Source organism: Bombina bombina, chromosome 3 (assembly GCF_027579735.1).
Source record: "Bombina bombina isolate aBomBom1 chromosome 3, aBomBom1.pri, whole genome shotgun sequence".
Lineage (NCBI taxonomy): Eukaryota > Metazoa > Chordata > Amphibia > Anura > Bombinatoridae > Bombina > Bombina bombina.
In genome coordinates, this window is record NC_069501.1 from 481,174,280 (window position 1) to 481,191,489 (window position 17,210).

The 17,210-nt window shown below is 42.4% G+C and overlaps 1 protein-coding gene across 1 annotated transcript in view; it reads left to right on the plus strand.

The window, feature by feature from the left end:
- ABHD10 (abhydrolase domain containing 10, depalmitoylase) overlaps nt 1-17,210 on the plus strand; it is a 96,065-nt gene that overhangs the window by 37,052 nt on the left and 41,803 nt on the right. The window contains exon 3 of the mRNA XM_053706819.1: nt 1,271-1,382. Within this exon, the coding sequence (XP_053562794.1) occupies nt 1,271-1,382 (112 nt within the window). The remainder of the gene's footprint in view (nt 1-1,270; nt 1,383-17,210) is intronic.

A 17,210-nucleotide genomic window follows, 5' to 3' on the forward strand; every position in this document is an offset into this window, starting at 1 on the left:
ATTCTGTGATAGATACTCTGGTTCAAGCCAGAAAACCGGTAACTAGGAAAATTTACCATAAAATATGGAAAAGATATATCTGCTGGTGTGAATCCAAGGGATTCTTATGGAATAAGATCAAAATTCCTAAGATCCTTTCCTTTCTACAAGAAGGTTTGGATAAAGGATTATCAGCGAGTTCTCTAAAGGGACAGATTTCTGCTTTATCTGTCTTACTACACAAACGACTGGCAGCTGTGCCAGATGCTCAAGCATTTGTTCAGGCTCTGGTTAGGATCAAGCCTGTTTACAGACCTTTGACTCCTCCCTGGAGTTTAAATCTAGTTCTTTCAGTTCTCCAAGGGGTTCCGTTTGAACCTTTACATTCCATAGATATTAAGTTGTTATCTTGGAAAGTTTTGTTTTTGGTTGCTATTTCTTCTGCTAGAAGAGTTTATGAGTTATCTGCTCTGCAGTGTTCTCCGCCCTATCTGGTGTTCCATTCAGATAAGGTTGTTTTGCGTACTAAGCCTGGTTTTCTTCCAAAGGTTGTTTCCAACAAAAATATTAACCAGGAGATAGTTGTACCTTCTTTGTGTCCGAATCCAGTTTCAAAGAAGGAACGTTTGTTACACAATTTAGATGTAGTCCGTGCTCTAAAATTCTATTTAGAAGCTACAAAAGAGTTCAGACAAACATCTTCTCTGTTTGTCGTCTATTCTAGTAAAAGGAGAGGTCAAAAAGCGACTTCTACCTCTCTTTCCTTTTGGCTTAAAAGCATCATCCGATTGGCTTACGAGACTGCTGGACGGCAGCCTCCTGAAAGAATCACAGCTCACTCTACTAGGGTTGTGGCTTCCACATGGGCCTTCAAGAACGAGGCTTCTGTTGATCAGATATGTAAGGCAGCGACTTGGTCTTCACTGCACACTTTTGCCAAATTTTACAAATTTGATACTTTTGCTTCTTCGGAGGCTATTTTTGGGAGAAAGGTTTTGCAAGCTGTGGTGCCTTCTGTTTAGGTAACCTGATTTGCTCCCTCCCTTCATCCGTGTCCTAAAGCTTTGGTATTGGTTCCCACAAGTAAGGATGACGCCGTGGACCGGGCACACCGTTGGAGAAAGTAATTTATCAGGTAAGCATAAATTCTGTTTTTTATATGCATGAATTAATTAATTTCTTTTAAAAAGAACATAGGATGAGAAATTACAGTATTTTATGGGTTTTTGTTTTTTACTTTTTTGGATCACATGCTTTCCAATCTGTTTTGATGCTTGTTTAATTTGATCAGATTTGATTACACTGGATGTGGAAGTTCTGAGGGCGATATAAAAGAATGCACTATTGGAAAGTGGAAGAAGGATGTGCTTTCTGTGCTTGATGACCTGTCGGAAGGGCCTCAGGTAACGTTCTTTAGGAATGTAATTTCAAGATGAGCATGGCTTATGAATGTCAGTCTTAGTAAAGGCAAGAAAAAAAATCTCATAGTAAAAGACAACCTACACAATTCTAGTTTTAGAATATAAGTGCAAAAAAGAAAATACTCTGCTAGAGCATTTTATTATTGCTGTGTTGCTTTGCGTACAAACAGGTTAAACAAATATTTAAAGGGACATCATTTTTTTTCCCTTCATGATTTAAATGACACACACTCTCTTACAAGACACACACGTTGTGACCCAGTAATGCAGTGCTTTCCAAACTGTGTGTCGGGACACGTTAGTGTGTCAGCGACAGTGTGTAGGTGTGTCCCTGCTTCTGACTTTCCTCCTGCATGCTACACATATCACGTAGTTGACACGTGATTGATACCTAATGGGTCACAGATCATCTTAACCTATTGGCGCAGCTTAGCGGGAACTGAAACTATTCCCATTGGTAGGACATTGGCTCCTAACTGTACGTGTAGTCTCCTCAATCGGCTTGTGACTGCATGTGTAGTCAATGAGTGGGACAGCAGTGTGTTTGCAGCACGGGCAGTCGTCAGGGCAACTTGCAGAGCTCTGAGGGCAGCAGCCTAAACGCTGAGCTGAAGTCAGTTTTTTTTTTTTTTTTTTCCCAGCTAGCTCCCAGTAGTGCAATGCTGCTCCTGCTCTTGATATATGGATAGAAAGTTGAAACTTAAAATGCTCGATGATGAAATATGAGTGTCTTTATCTAATATTCCACGAAATATTCAGAAACTGTGTTCATCCCATCAACCTCATACATCCCATTAAAATAGTAAGAAGCTATTGGTGTTAAACCTTATTTTAATTCTTGCACATACATACTGTTACTTGTAAATACATTTCGTTATTATATGTTATGTATGTGTCCGTATTTCTAACCTCCTGTTTGCTAGTACAACTGAATTACTGTGTTGCAAAATGATGTAGGTCTAAAAAGTGTGTCACCAACTTGAAAAGTTTGGAAAGCTCTGCAGTAATGGGTCCCAACCTGTGGTTTGAAGAACCATGCAATTTTAAACATCTTTTCTAATTTGCTTTATAGTATTTGTATCCTTTGTAGAAAAGCATATTTAGGTTGGCTCAGGAGCAGCAATGCACTACTGGGTGCTAGCTGCTGACTGGTGTCTGAACATATGTCCTATACCTGTTGTCATTGGCTCACCTGATGTGTTCAGATAGCTCCTTCAACAAAGGATAGCAAGAAAATGAAGCAAATTTGATAATAGAAGTAAATTGGAAAGTTGTTTAAAAGTGTATGCTCTGTCTGAATCATGAAAGAAAATGTTTTGGCTTAATATCTACCAATCTTAAAAACACAGTTTTTAAGCAGAAAATATAAACTTTAAAACACACGTTTTGCCTATAGGATAATTCAAGGCTCTCCCAGTACAAAAATGCCAATATAATTTCAAGGCCTTACACCAATATCATACAATTAAATAATATTTGATCTCTTATAAAACAAGAGTTATAAATTAGTTTGTTGTTGGAATTTGCCTATCTGTATTTTAAATCTAACAACGTGTCTAACACTTTTATAAGAAGTTTTAAAGGTAGCTGCCATACAAAAACATTCATACAGTCATTTGAAAAAGAAAGTACACCCTCATTGAATTCTATGGTTTTACATATCAGGACATAACACTAATCTAGTCCTTAGCAGGTCTTAAAGTCCGGTAAATTCAACCTCAGATGAACAACAACACATGACATATTACACCGTGTCATGATTTATTTAACAAAAATAAAGCTAAGTACACTTAATTCAGTAGCTTGTAGATCCACCTTTAGCAGCAATAACTGGAAGTTATCATTTTCTGTATGACTTTATCACTCTCGCATTGTTGTGGAGGAATTTTGGCCCACTCTTCTTTACAACGTTGCTTCGGTTCATTGACGTTTGTAGGCATTTTTTTATGCACATCTCTCTTAAGGTTCTGCCACAGCATTTCAATCTGGACTTTGACTGGGCCATTGCAACACCTTGATTCTTTGTTTCTTCAGCCATTCTGTTGTAGATTTGCTGGTGTGCTTGGGATTATTGTCCTGTTGCATGACCCAATTTTGGCCAAGCTTTAGCTGTTGGACAGACGGCCTCACATTTTACTCTAATACTTTGGTATACAGAGGAGTTCATGGTCGACGCAATGACTGCAAGGTGCCCAGGTCCAGTGGCTGCAAAACATGCCCAAATTATCACCCCTCCACCACTATGCTTGACAGTTTGATATGAGGTGTACATGCTGATATGCTGTGTTTGGATTTCGCTGTGTATTATGGCCAAACCAGTGTTATATTGATAATTGAGAGATTATCTATGGGGAAAGTTTGCATACCGATATAGGTGTATATTTGCATACTTATCAATTCATGTAGCTATTTAAATATAGGTGTGTGTATTTATGTGTGTGTGTGTATGTATGTATGTATATATATATATATATATATGTGTGTGTATGTCTATGTGTGCATCTCTCTCTCTCGAGAGAGAGAGAGAGAGAGAGAGAGAGAGAGAAAGATATATATATATATATATATACACGCATATATACATGTATATACACACAAACATATATATTTTATTTGCAGGAGTTCATTGGAGTGAAGCAACAGGTGCCATGGAACTTAACAACTAATCGCAGACCACTTAATCAATGAGATTCGTTGACAACTATTTTTATGATCAATCTTACTGATTATTTGTTGCAACCCTAATATAATATATATTTCTTTCCTAAGATGTGGTGAGTCCATGGAATCATAAATTACTGTTGGGAATATCACTCCTGGCCAGCCGGAGGAGGCCAAGAGCACCGCAGCAAAGCTGTCAAGTATCACTCCCATTCCCACAATCCCCAGTCATTTTCTTTGCCTTCAGTGCAAGGAGGTGGTGAAGTTAGGTGTCTGCAAAAGATTTTTCTGCAATCAAGATTTTTTTATTTTTTTTTAAAGCCAGAGTAGGTTTGCTCTGTTCTTTCCTACCAAGTTTTGGGTCTAGCTGTAATCAACGTTAGTCTCTTCAGTAGGGCAGTGGTAGCTTTCAAGCAGTTAGGAAATCGCAGTGAGGCCCACCTCACAAGTTCCTAACAGGTTGCTGCCCTTGTGTAGAAAGCCGGAGTAGGTTTACTCTGTCCTCTCGTTTTCACAGGTCTCTAAGGAGTGGCTTCCTCTCATGCCGGGTGAGCTGTCCTCCTGCCGGACAGCAAGAGGTGCAGGTAAGGGCCATTTCTCTTGTTAAGTGTGTTCAGTCCACGGGTCATCCATTACTTATGGGATATATTCTCCTTCCCAACAGGAAGTTGCAAGAGGATCACCCAAGCAGAGCTGCTATATAGCTCCTCCCCTCACATGTCATACCCAGTCATTCTCTTGCAAGTCTCAACAAAGGAGGTTGTGAGAGGAGATAGGAGTTTTTTACTTAATTATTCTTCAATCAAAAGTTTATTATTTTAAAATGGCACCGGAGTGTGCTGTTTTTTCTCTCAGGCAGTATTTAGAAGAAGAAAATCTGCCTGCGTTTTCTATGATCTTAGCAGACGTAACTAAGATCCACTGGCTGTTCTCGCACATTCTGAGGAGTGGGGTAACTTCAGAAAAGGGAATAGCATGCGAGGTCCCCCGCAAATGAGGTATGTGCAGTATAATATTTTCTAGGAATGGAATTGACTAAGAAAACACTGCTGTTACCCATATGATGTAAGTACAGCTTTTAATGCAGTAGTAGCGACTGGTATCAGGCTGATAAATGTATGCGCAGTTGAGTTATTTTCTAGGGACTAGAATTTGACTGAGAAAATACTGTTAATACTGAAATAAATGTATGAGCCTTAACTGCAGTAGAAGCGACTGGTAGCAGGCTTAGTGATAACTTTGCATAACACTGGAAAAGTTGTTTTTAAAACGTTTACTGGCATGTTATTCGTTTTGTGAGGTACTTTGGTGATAAATCTTTTTGGGCATGATTTTTTTCCATATGGCTAACATTTATTTCTGCATAGAAACCGTTGTAACAGGTCTCCCACTGTTGTAATATGAGTGGGAGGGGCCTTTTTTTAGCGCCTTGTTGCGCAGTTAAAATTCTAGCACAGTCTTCCTGCTTCTTCCTCCTTGATCCAGGACGTCTCCAGAGAGCTCAGGGGTCTTCAAAATTCATTTTTGAGGGAGGTAATCAGTCACAGCAGACCTGTGACAGTGTGTTTGACTGTGATAAAAGCGTTAAATCTGAAATTGATTATCCGTTTTTTGGGAATTTGGGGGTTTAATCATCCGTTTGCTAGTGGGTGCAATCCTCTGCTAAATTCATACATTTACTGTTAAATTTGTTGGTTATAACTGAATTAGTTCATTGTTATTTCAACTGTGACAGTTTTTTTGTGTTTTTAAAAGCGCTGAAGCGTTTTTTTCTATTGCTTGTAAATTTATTGAAAGATTTTTTCCAAGCTTGCTAGCCTTCATTGCTAGTCTGTTTAAACATGTCTGATACAGATGAATCTACTTGTTCATTATGTTTAAAAGCCAATGTGGAGCCCAATAGAAATATGTGTACCAATTGTATTGATGTTACTTTAAATAAAAGTCAGTCTTTACCGGTAAAGAAATTATCACCAACAACGAGAGGGAAGTTATGCCGCCTAACTCTCCTCACGTGTCAGTACCTTCGCCTCCCGCTCAGGAGGTGCGTGAGCTTGTGGCGCCAAGTACATCAAGGCCCTTACAAATCACTTTGCATGATATGGTTAATGTTATGAAAGAAGTATTATCTAATTTGCCTGAGTTAAGAGTCAAGCGCGATAGCTCTGGGTTAAGGACAGAGCGTGCCGATGATACGAGAGCCATGTCCGATACTGCGTCACAATTTGCAGAACATGAGGACGGAGAGCTTCATTCTGTGGGTGACGGATCTGATCCGGGGAGACCGGATTCAGAAATTTTAAATTTAAGCTTGAGAACCTCCGTGTATTGCTAGGGGAGGTGTTAGCGGCTCTGAATGATTGCGACACGGTTGCAATCCCAGAGAAATTATGTAGGCTGGATAAATACTATGCGGTGCCGGTGTGTACTGACGTTTTTCCTATACCTAAAAGGCTTACAGAGATTATTAGCAAGGAGTGGGATAGACCCGGTGTGCCCTTTTCCCCTCCTCCGATATTTAGAAAAATGTTTCCAATAGACGCCACCACACAAGACTTATGGCCGACGGTCCCTAAGGTGGAGGGAGCAGTTTCTACTTTAGCCAAGCGTACCACTATCCCGGTGGAGGATAGCTGTGCTTTCTCAGATCCAATGGATAAAAAATTAGAAGGTTACCTTAAGAAAATGTTTGTTCAACAAGGTTTTATATTACAGCCCCTTGCATGCATTGCGCCCGTCACTGCTGCAGCGGCATTCTGGTTTGAGTCTCTGGAAGAGGCTATTCGCACAGCACCATTGGATGAGATTATGAACAAGCTTAGAGCCCTTAAGCTAGCTAATGCATTTATTTCGGATGCCGTTGTGCATTTAACCAAATTAACGGCTAAGAACTCCGGATTCGCCATCCAGGCGCACAGAGCGCTATGGCTTAAATCCTGGTCAGCAGATTTAACTTCTAAATCTAAATTGCTTAATATTCCTTTCAAAGGGCAAACCTTATTCGGGCCCGGCTTGAAAGAAATTATTGCTGACATTACTGGAGGTAAAGGTCACACCCTTCCTCAGGACAGGGCCAAATCAAAGGCCAAACAGTCTAATTTTCGTGCCTTTCGTAATTTCAAGGCAGGAGCAGCATCAACTTCCTCCGCTCCAAAACAGGAAGGGACTGCTAATCGTTACAGACAGGGTTGGAAAGGCAACCAGTCCTGGAACAAGGGCAAGCAGGCCAGAAAACCTACTTCTGCCCCTAAGACAGCATGAAGAAAGGGCCCCCTATCCGGAAACGAATCTAGTGGGGGGCAGACTTTCTCTCTTCGCCCAGGCTTGGGCAAGAGATGTCCAGGATCCCTGGGCGTTGGAGATCATATCTCAGGGATACCTTCTAGACTTCAAGACTTCTCCTCCACAAGGGAGATTTCATCTGTCAAGGTTATCAACAAACCTAATAAAGAGAGAGGCATTTCTACGATGTGTACAAGACCTCTTAGTAATGGGAGTGATCCACCCAGTTCCGCGGACGGAACAAGGGCAAGGTTTTTACTCAAATCTGTTTGTGGTTCCCAAAAAAGAGGGAACGTTCAGACCAATCTTAGACCTAAAGATCTTAAACAAGTTCCTAAGGGTTCCATCGTTCAAAATGGAAACTATTCGAACCATCCTACCCATGATCCAAGAGGGTCAGTATATGACCACAGTGGACTTAAAGGATGCCTACCTTCACATACCGATTCACAAAGATCATTATCGGTACCTAAGGTTTGCTTTTCTAGACAGGCATTACCAGTTTGTAGCTCTTCCCTTCAGGTTAGCTACAGCCCAGAGAATTTTTACAAAGGTTCTGGGCTCGCTTCTGGCGTTACTAAGAGCGCGAGGCATAGCGGTGGCTCCGTACCTAGACGACATTCTGATACAAGAGTCAAGTTTTCAAAATGCAAAGTCTCATACAGAGATAGTTCTAGCATTTCTGAGGTCGCATGGGTGGAAAGTAAACATGGAAAAGAGTTCTCTGTTACCACTCACAAGGGTTCCCTTCCTAGGGACTCTTATAGATTCTGTAGAGATGAAGATTTACCTGACTGAGTCCAGGTTATCAAAAATCCTAAATGCTTGCCGTGTCCTTCATTCCATTCCAAGCCCATCAGTAGCTCAGTGCATGGAAGTAATCGGCTTAATGGTCGCGGCAATGGACATAGTGCCATTTGCGCGCCTGCATCTCAGACCGCTGCAACTATGCATGCTAAGTCAGTGGAATGGGGATTACTCAGATCTGTCCCCTTTACTAAATCTGGACCAGGTGGCCAGAGACTCTCTTCTCTGGTGGTTGTCAAGGGTTCATCTGTCCAAAGGAATGACCTTTCGCAGACCAGATTGGACGATTGTAACAACAGATGCCAGCCTACTAGGCTGGGGCGCAGTCTGGAACTCCCTGAAGGCTCAGGGATCGTGGACTCAGGAGGAGAAACTCCTCCCAATAAACATTCTGGAATTAAGAGCAATATTCAATGCTCTTCTAGCTTGGCCTCAGTTAGCAACAATGAGGTTCATCAGATTTCAGTCGGACAACATCACGACTGTGGCTTACATCAATCATCAAAGGGGAACCAGGAGTTCCCTAGCGATGTTGGAAGTCTCGAAGATAATTCGCTGGGCAGAGTCTCACTCTTGTCACCTGTCAGCGATCTACATCCCAGGCGTGGAGAACTGGGAGGCGGACTTTCTACGTCGCCAGACCTTTCATCCGGGGGAGTGGGAACTTCACCCGGAAGTATTTGCTCAACTGATTCTTCGTTGGGGCGAACCGGAGCTGGATCTCATGGCATCTTGCCAGAACGCCAAGCTTCCTTGTTACGGATCCAGGTCCAGGGACCCGGGAGCGGTGCTGGTAGATGCACTAGCAGCCCCTTGGGTTTTCAACATGGCTTATGTGTTTCCACCTTTTCCGTTGCTACCTCGACTGATTGCCAGGATCAAACAGGAGAGAGCATCGGTGATTCTGATAGCGCCTGCGTGGCCACGCTGGACCTGGTATGCAGACCTAGTGGACATGTCGTCCTGTCCACCGTGGTCTCTACCTCTGAGGCAGGACCTTCTAATTCAGGGTCCTTTCAACCATCCAAGCCTAATTTCTCTGAGGCTGACTGCATGGAGATTGAACGCTTGATTCTATCAAAGCGTGGTTTTTCGGAGTCTGTTATTGATACATTAATACAGGCTCGGAAACCTGTTACCAGAAAAATTTACCATAAGATATGGCGTAAATATTTATATTGGTGTGAATCCAAGAGTTACTCATGGAGTAAGGTTAGGATTCCTAGGATATTGGCTTTTCTACAAGAGGGTTTAGAAAAGGGTTTATCCGCTAGTTCATTAAAGGGACAGATTTCTGCTCTGTCTATTCTTTTACTCAAACGTCTGGCAGAGAATCCAGACGTCCAGGCCTTTTGTCAGGCTTTGGCTAGGATTAAGCCTGTGTTTAAATCTGTTGCTCCTCCGTGGAGCTTAAACTTAGTTCTTAAAGTTCTTCAGGGTGTTCCGTTTGAACCCCTTCATTCCATTGATATTAAGCTTTTATCTTGGAAAGTTTTGTTTTTGATGGCTATTTCCTCGGCTCGAAGAGTCTCTGAGTTATCTGCCTTACATTGTGATTCTCCTTATCTGATTTTTCGTTCAGACAAGGTAATTCTGCGTACTAAACCTGGGTTTTTACCTAAGGTTGTTTCTAACAGGAATATCAATCAAGAGATTGTTGTTCCATCATTATGTCCTAATCCTTCTTCAAAGAAGGAACGTCTTTTGCATAATCTGGACGTAGTCCGTGCCCTGAAGTTTTACTTACAGGCAACTAAAGATTTTCGGCAAACTTCTTCTCTGCTTGTCGTTAATTCTGGACAGAGGAGAGGTCAAAAGGCTTCGGCCACCTCTCTCTCTTTTTGGCTTCGTAGCATAATACGTTTAGCCTATGAGACTGCTGGACAGCAGCCCCCTGAAAGAATTACAGCTCATTCCACTAGAACTGTGGCTTCCGCCTGGGCCTTTAAGAATGAGGCCTCTGTTGAACAGATTTGTAAGGCTGCAACTTGGTCTTCACTTCATACCTTTTCAAAATTTTACAAATTTGACACTTTTGCTTCTTCGGAGGCTGTTTTTGGGAGAAAGGTTCTACAGGCAGTGATTCCTTCTGTTTAATGTTCCTGCCTTGTCCCTCCCATCATCCGTGTACTTTAGCTTTGGTATTGGTATCCCATAAGTAATGGATGACCCGTGGACTGAACACACTTAACAAGAGAAAACATAATTTATGCTTACCTGATAAATTTATTTCTCTTGTAGTGTGTTCAGTCCACGGCCCGCCCTGTCTTTTTTTTGAGGCAGTTCTAAATTTTAATTAAAGCTCTAGTCACCACTGCACCCTATAGTTTCTCCTTTCTCGTCTTGTTTTGGTCGAATGACTGGATATGACATGTGAGGGGAGGAGCTATATAGCAGCTCTGCTTGGGTGATCCTCTTGCAACTTCCTGTTGGGAAGGAGAATATATCCCATAAGTAATGGATGACCCGTGGACTGAACACACTACAAGAGAAATAAATTTATCAGGTAAGCATAAATTATGTTTTTCTGTTTTTTTATGGGATAAAGAACACTGGCACTCATTGAGCATAATCCACACTTTATTGGGACTTAGTTGCTGTTTTAAGGATCAGGACTCATAACGGCAGGGAGCAGGCACTGTATGGGCAAGACTTAGAGGAGGTGATTCAATTGCGAACAGTGTTTGGGTTCTATCACTGGTAGCTCAGTAGGGGTATGTTTTTACTGGGGCCCGTTTAGGTAAACCGATGGGTAAAGGTCCTCTCGTGTGAACAGTCACTTTTTAACAGACGGTGCAATGCATTAATGGCCGCCAGGACCACCTCTGACATACTTTAGGAGGTGGGTCCTTTTGCTGAGGCGTTATTGCTGGCTAAGCCTGTGCTTTTGATTTGATTACGGCGCAGTTTACAGTGCATGCTCATTCTTCCCTGCTATGTTTTCCGGAGCTGCTGTGCGCAAAAAAGTAGCCGCTGTTAGTCCGAAGTGCAAAGGGGGCAGGTAGGCACCTCAGTAATACGCTGATGTGTAGAGGTGAAAATAGAGGTTTTAACTTTTTAATTTATCTCACAAATCTGGGCACTTAAAGGGACAGTCTACACCGGAATTTTTGTTTAAAAATATAGATAATCCCTTTATTACCCATTCCCCAGTTTTGCATAACCAGCACAGTTATATTAATATATGTTTTACCTCTGTGATTACCTTGTATCTAAGCCTCTGCAGACTGCCCCTTATCTCAGTGCTTTTGAAAGACATGCAGTTTAGCCAATCAGCGCAGGCTCCTAAATAACTCCATGGGAGTGAGCACAATGTTATCTATAGAAATCAGTTTGAGCCTAGCTAGGCTTAGCTTTTCAAAAATACCACCAAGGGAACAAAGCAAATTTGATGATAAAAGTAAATTGGAAAGTTGTATAAAATTGCATGCTTTGTCTGAATCATGTTTAATTTTGACTAGCCTGTCCCTTTAAGTTTATTTCATAGCTTTGGCTTACAAACTTTAACGTCAGAAGTTTCTCATAGTGTTATTTTGATACGAAGGTTCTTAAAGAGACAGTGTTAAAAAAAATAAAAATAATAATAATATATAGATCTGTCAATTTTATTGCAATATGGACAAAGAGTTGGTGCCTTCTGCTGAATGCAGGCCTTGTCTAGATACCCAAGTAGAACCTCCTTTGCCCTTTTTGTTCTTCGTGTATTGAAATAACATTCATGTATAAAGAGACTTTTTGTTGCTAAGCCACCTCCCTCTCAGGTTGATGCTGGTCAGGCAATGCCGCAGCTTTCTCCTCAAACGTCCCAAGCTATAGCAATGTGACATGCAGTGCCCTGCGGTTCCTCGCAATCTCCTGGAGAAGTGTATATTTGCATGCAGAAATTGCTGCCCATGTATCCTCTGCGGTATCTGAGGCGCTAGCTGCCATCCCCATGCTTCAGGGAAGACGCAAGAGGAAAAATCAGAGAATCCGATAGTAAGGTTTCTGATCCAGTACAGGCTAACCAAGTTGCTCTCATAAGTCGGAAGAGGAGGATACTTCGGTAGCCTCTGAGGGTGGAATCTCAGATTTGGATAGTATAATTCCTTCTTCTGATGCTGAACAGGTTTCCTTCAGATTCAAGCTTGGACATCTTTGTGTTTTGTTAAAGGGGGTTTTGGCTACTTTGGATGACTCTGATACTCCTGTTGTTGTCAACCCTAAGAAATCTAGCAAATTAAATAGATACTTTGATGTACCCTGCCCTGGGGAGGTGTTTCCAGTGCCAGACCGTGCTACGGAGATTATTGCCTGAGAATGGAAGAGACTTGGAATTACTTTTTTATCCCCTCCAGTCTTTAGGAAGATGTTCCCGGTGGCCGACTCCATTAAGGAGTCGTGGCAGTCGGTCCCCAAGGTAGAAGGGGCAATCTCTACATTGGTCAAGAGGACTACTATTCCTATTGAGGATAGTTGATCATTCAAGGACCCTATGGACAAGAAGCTGGAGGCTTCTTAAAGTAGATGTATATTCATCAGGGTTTACAGTGGCAACCGGCGGTGTGTATTGCTACAGTGTCAAGTGCTGCAGCATATTGGTTTGACGCTTTGTCTGAGTCCCTCCAAGCAGAGAATACTTTGGAGGAGATACAGTATAGGATAAAGGCTCTTAAGTTAGCCAATTCCTTTATCACTGATGCTTCTTTACAGGTCATTAAATTGGGGGGCAAAATATCTGGTTTCGCAATATTGGCGCTTAGGGCGCTATGGCTGAAATCTTGGTCAGATGATGTTTCTTCTAAATCTAAGCTTTTGGCGATTCCTTACAAGGGAAAGACCTTGTTTGGGCTGGGTTTGGCAGAAATTATTTCTGATATCACGGGTGGTAAAGGATCCTTTCTGCCTCAAGACAGGAAGAACAAATCGAAAGGACGTCAGAGTAATTTTCGTTCCTTTCGTAACTTCAGAGGTAAGTCTGCCCCCTCCTCTACTAAGCAGGAACAATCCAAGCCTTCTTGGAAACCTAGTCAGTCTTGGACAAGGTGAAGCAATCTAAGAAGCGTGCAGCTGAATCTAAGTCAGCATGAAGGGTTTGCCCCCGATCTGGGATCGGATCAAGTGGGGGGCAGACTCTCATTTTTCTCAAGCGTGGATACGAGATGTCCCAGACCCGTGGTCTGTGGTTATAGTATCCCAGGTTTACAAGTTAGAATTCAAGACCTTTCCTCCCAGGGGCAGATTCCACCTCTCAAGATTATCTGTAGACCAGATAAAAAGAGAGGGGTTCTTAAAATGTGTACAGGATCTTTCCCTCCTGGGAGTGATAGTTCCAGTCCCAATACAGGAACAGGGTCTAGGGTTCTATTCCAACCTGTTTGATGTTCCCAAAAAAGAGGGAACGTTCAGGCTTATTCTAGATCTAAAGTTCCTCAACAAGTTTCTCAGAGTGCCGTCCTTCAAAATGGAGACACTCCGTTTCATTCTTCCTCTAGTACAAGAGGGTCAGTTCATGACTACCATAGACCTGAAGGTTGCGTACCTCCACGTTCCCATTCACAGGGATCATCACAAATTTCTTCCATTTGGCTTCGCCACAGATCCCAGAATTTTCTCAAAGGTCCTGGGGGAGCTCTGCTCGCAGTAATTCGGTCTCGGGAATTGCAGTGACACCTTATCTGGATGACATTCTGGTTCAGGCGCAATCTTTTCAATTAGCAAAATCTCACACAGAGATCTTGTTGTCTTTTCTTCGTTCCTACGGATGGAAGGTGAATTGGGAAAAAAGTTCCAAGGGTGGTCTTCTTAGGAACTATTATAGATTCCCTATCAGTCAAAATATTTGACGGAAGTCAGAAGAGCCAAGATTCTTTCCTCTTGCCTATCTCTTCAGTCTGCTGTATGGCCATCAGTGGCCCAATGTATGGAGGTAATTGGTCTGATGGTGGCTTCCATGGACATAGTTACCTTTGCTCGATTCCATTTGAGAGCTCTACAGTTATGCATGCTCAGTCAATGGAACGGGAATTATGCAGACCTATCTCAGAGGATAGTTCTAGATCGAGCGACAAAAGACTCTTCCGTGGTGGCTGTCTTAAGAACATCTGTCTCAGGGGACATGCTTTCGAAGACCCTCATGGGTGATTATGACCACGGACACCAGCCTGATGGGCTGGGGAGCAGTCTGGGACTCATTGAAGGCGCATGGGCTGTGGTCTCAGGAGGAGTCTGCTCTCCCCATAAACATATTGGAGCTGAGAGCGATGTTCAATGCCTTGATGACTTGGCCTCAGCTGGCTTTAGCCCGGTTTAGCAGGTTCCAGTCAGACAACATAACCTCAGTGGCTTACATCAAACACCAGGGGGAAACTCTGTGTTCCTTAGCCTTGAAGGAGGTGGCTCAAATCATTCGGTGGGCGGGAGCTCACAATTGCTGTCTATCTGCCATCCACATTCCAGGAGTGGACAATTGGGAAGCGGATTTCCTAAGCTGACAGACTTTTCATCCTGGGGAGTGGGAACTCCATCCGGAAGTGTGCTCCAGGTTAACCATCAAATGGGGGTTAACGGAATTGAATCTGATGGCATCTCGACAGAACGCCAAGCTTTCAAAGTACGGTTCTAGGTCAAGGGATCTTCAGGCCTTCCTGATAGATGCTCTGGCAGTTCCTTGGAACTTCAGGTTAGCATACCTTATCCTCCGTTTGCTCTCCTTCCAAGAGTCATTGCTCGGATCAAGCAGGAGACGGCGTCTGTGATTCTAATAGCTCCTGCGTGGCCTCACAGAATCTGCTATGCATACCTAGTGGAAATGTCGTCTCTACCGCCGTGGAGACTTCCTCTGAGGAAGGATCTTCTACTTCAGGGTCCTTTTCTTCATCCAAATCTCATTTCTCTGAAGCTGACTGCTTGGAGATTGACCGCTTAATTTTATCTAAGCGCAGATTTTCCGAGTCGGCCATTGAGACCATGATTCAGCCTCGTAAGCCTGTTACTAGAAAGATTTACCATAAGATATTGCGTAAATATCTTTATTGGTGTGATTCCAAGGGATACTCTTGGAGTAGAGTCAGGATTCCAAGAATTTTATTCTTTCTCCAGGAAGGTTTGGAGAAGGGTTTTTCTGTCAGTACTCTGAAAGGTCAGATTTCTGCTCTGTTTTGCTGCACAAGCGTCTGGCGGACATGCCAGATGTGCAATCTTTTTGTCAGGCCTTGGTCAGAATCAGGCCTGTGTTTAAATCTGTTGCTTCATCTTGCAGCCTTAACCTTGTTCTTAAAGTTTTGCAACAGGCTCCGTTTAAGGCAATGCATTCCATAGACATTAAGTTGTTATCTTGGAAGGTTTTGTTTCTTACTGCTATCTCTTCTGCTCGGAGAGTTTCGGAACTCTCAGCTTTGCAGTGCGGTTAGCCTTAAATCATATTTCATGCAGATAAGGCTGTTATTCGTACCAAGTTTGGTTTTCTTTCTATTTGCAGGCGACTAAGGACTTTCGCCAGTCTTCTGCAATGTTTGTTTTTCTGGGAAACGCAAAGGTCAGAAATCTCCCGCTACCTCTCTTTCTTTCTCTCTGGTTGAAAATAATTATTCGTTTGGCGTATGGACTGCTGCACAGCAGCCCCCTGAGAGAATCACTGCTCATTCCACTAGGGCATTTTTGAAAGCCCAAGAAGTAGAGATTTGCAAGGCTGCAAATTGGTCCTCTTTGCATGCTTTTTCCAAATTTTATAAATGTGATACTTTTGCCTCGGCTTCTTTTGGGAGAAAAGTTCTTCAAGCGGTGGTACCTTCTGTTTAGGTCCCCTGTCTCCTGTCTTGTCCCTCCCTAATCATCTGTGTCCTCTAGCTTGGGTATTGATTCCCAATAGTAATGGATGATTCCGTGGACTCACCATATCCGATAAGAGAAACCTTTATCAGGTAAGATATATATATATATATATATATATATATATATATATATATATATATATATATATATATATATATATATATATATATATATATAATCAGCAGAGCGCTCTGTGAATACCTTTCACTTGGCGGGAAGGCTAGCAGAGGTCTCCATAGAGTCAGTTTTCACTTGGCTGCACAGCGAAGAGGCAGATGATCTGAATCATCTCTTCTTGTGGTAGCAAGGAACTGCATACTTTGGAGGAGCAGGACCTTCATTTTCTAGTGGCGAATATCGATTCTCTGGTCACCGGATGGGTAAGTTTCTCCAGCAGAGCTGGGGGAATAGTGGTGCCTGTATTTTCTGCTTATTTCTTTGGATCCCTGCATATTAGTGGGAATTTTTTTTAAATTGTTAGGTTGATTTTAATAGTTTAGTGTTGAACCAATAACCTTAAGGACAATGGATTCTGACAAAAATGTATCCTTAACTTTTGATAACTGTCTACTGTATATTGTGTTGAGGCTCAGGTTATTCCTCCTGTGCAATTTTGTTCCACATGTTTAATTTAAATAAGATGTTACTTTTATAAAAATAAAGATACTCTCTCAGTGCTATCTATCTCTCAGGATATTGCTGTCTAGGACATGCCTCCGCTTTCTCCTCAGACGTCCCCGTCTTTCGAGGTTACACAAGCAATGCCCTGCGGTGAGGCAGATTTCTCCTGTCAAGATTATCTGCAAACCAGGTAAAGAGAGAGGCATTCTTAAACTGTGTCAAGGATCTCACTTTTCTAGGAGTAATTGACCCAGTTCCTCTGGCGGAACAAGGTTGAGGATTCTATTCCAACCTATTCATGGTTCCCAAAAAGGAGGGAACTTTTCGACCCATTTTAGACCAACAAATTTCTCAGGGTTCCGTTCTTCAAAACTGAGACTATCCGTTCTATTCCCCCTTTAGTTCAGGAGGGTCAGTACATGACTACCATTGACCTGAAGGACGTGTATCTTTATGTTCCTATCCACAAGGATCATTTACAATACCTGCGGTTTGCCTTTTTGGACAAACACTTCCAATTTGTTGCCCTGCCTTTCGACCTAGCCACTGCTCTCTAGGGGCAGTGGCCTGATCTCAAGGAATCGCGGTGGCACCATACCTGGACGATATCTTGGTTCAGGCGCCATC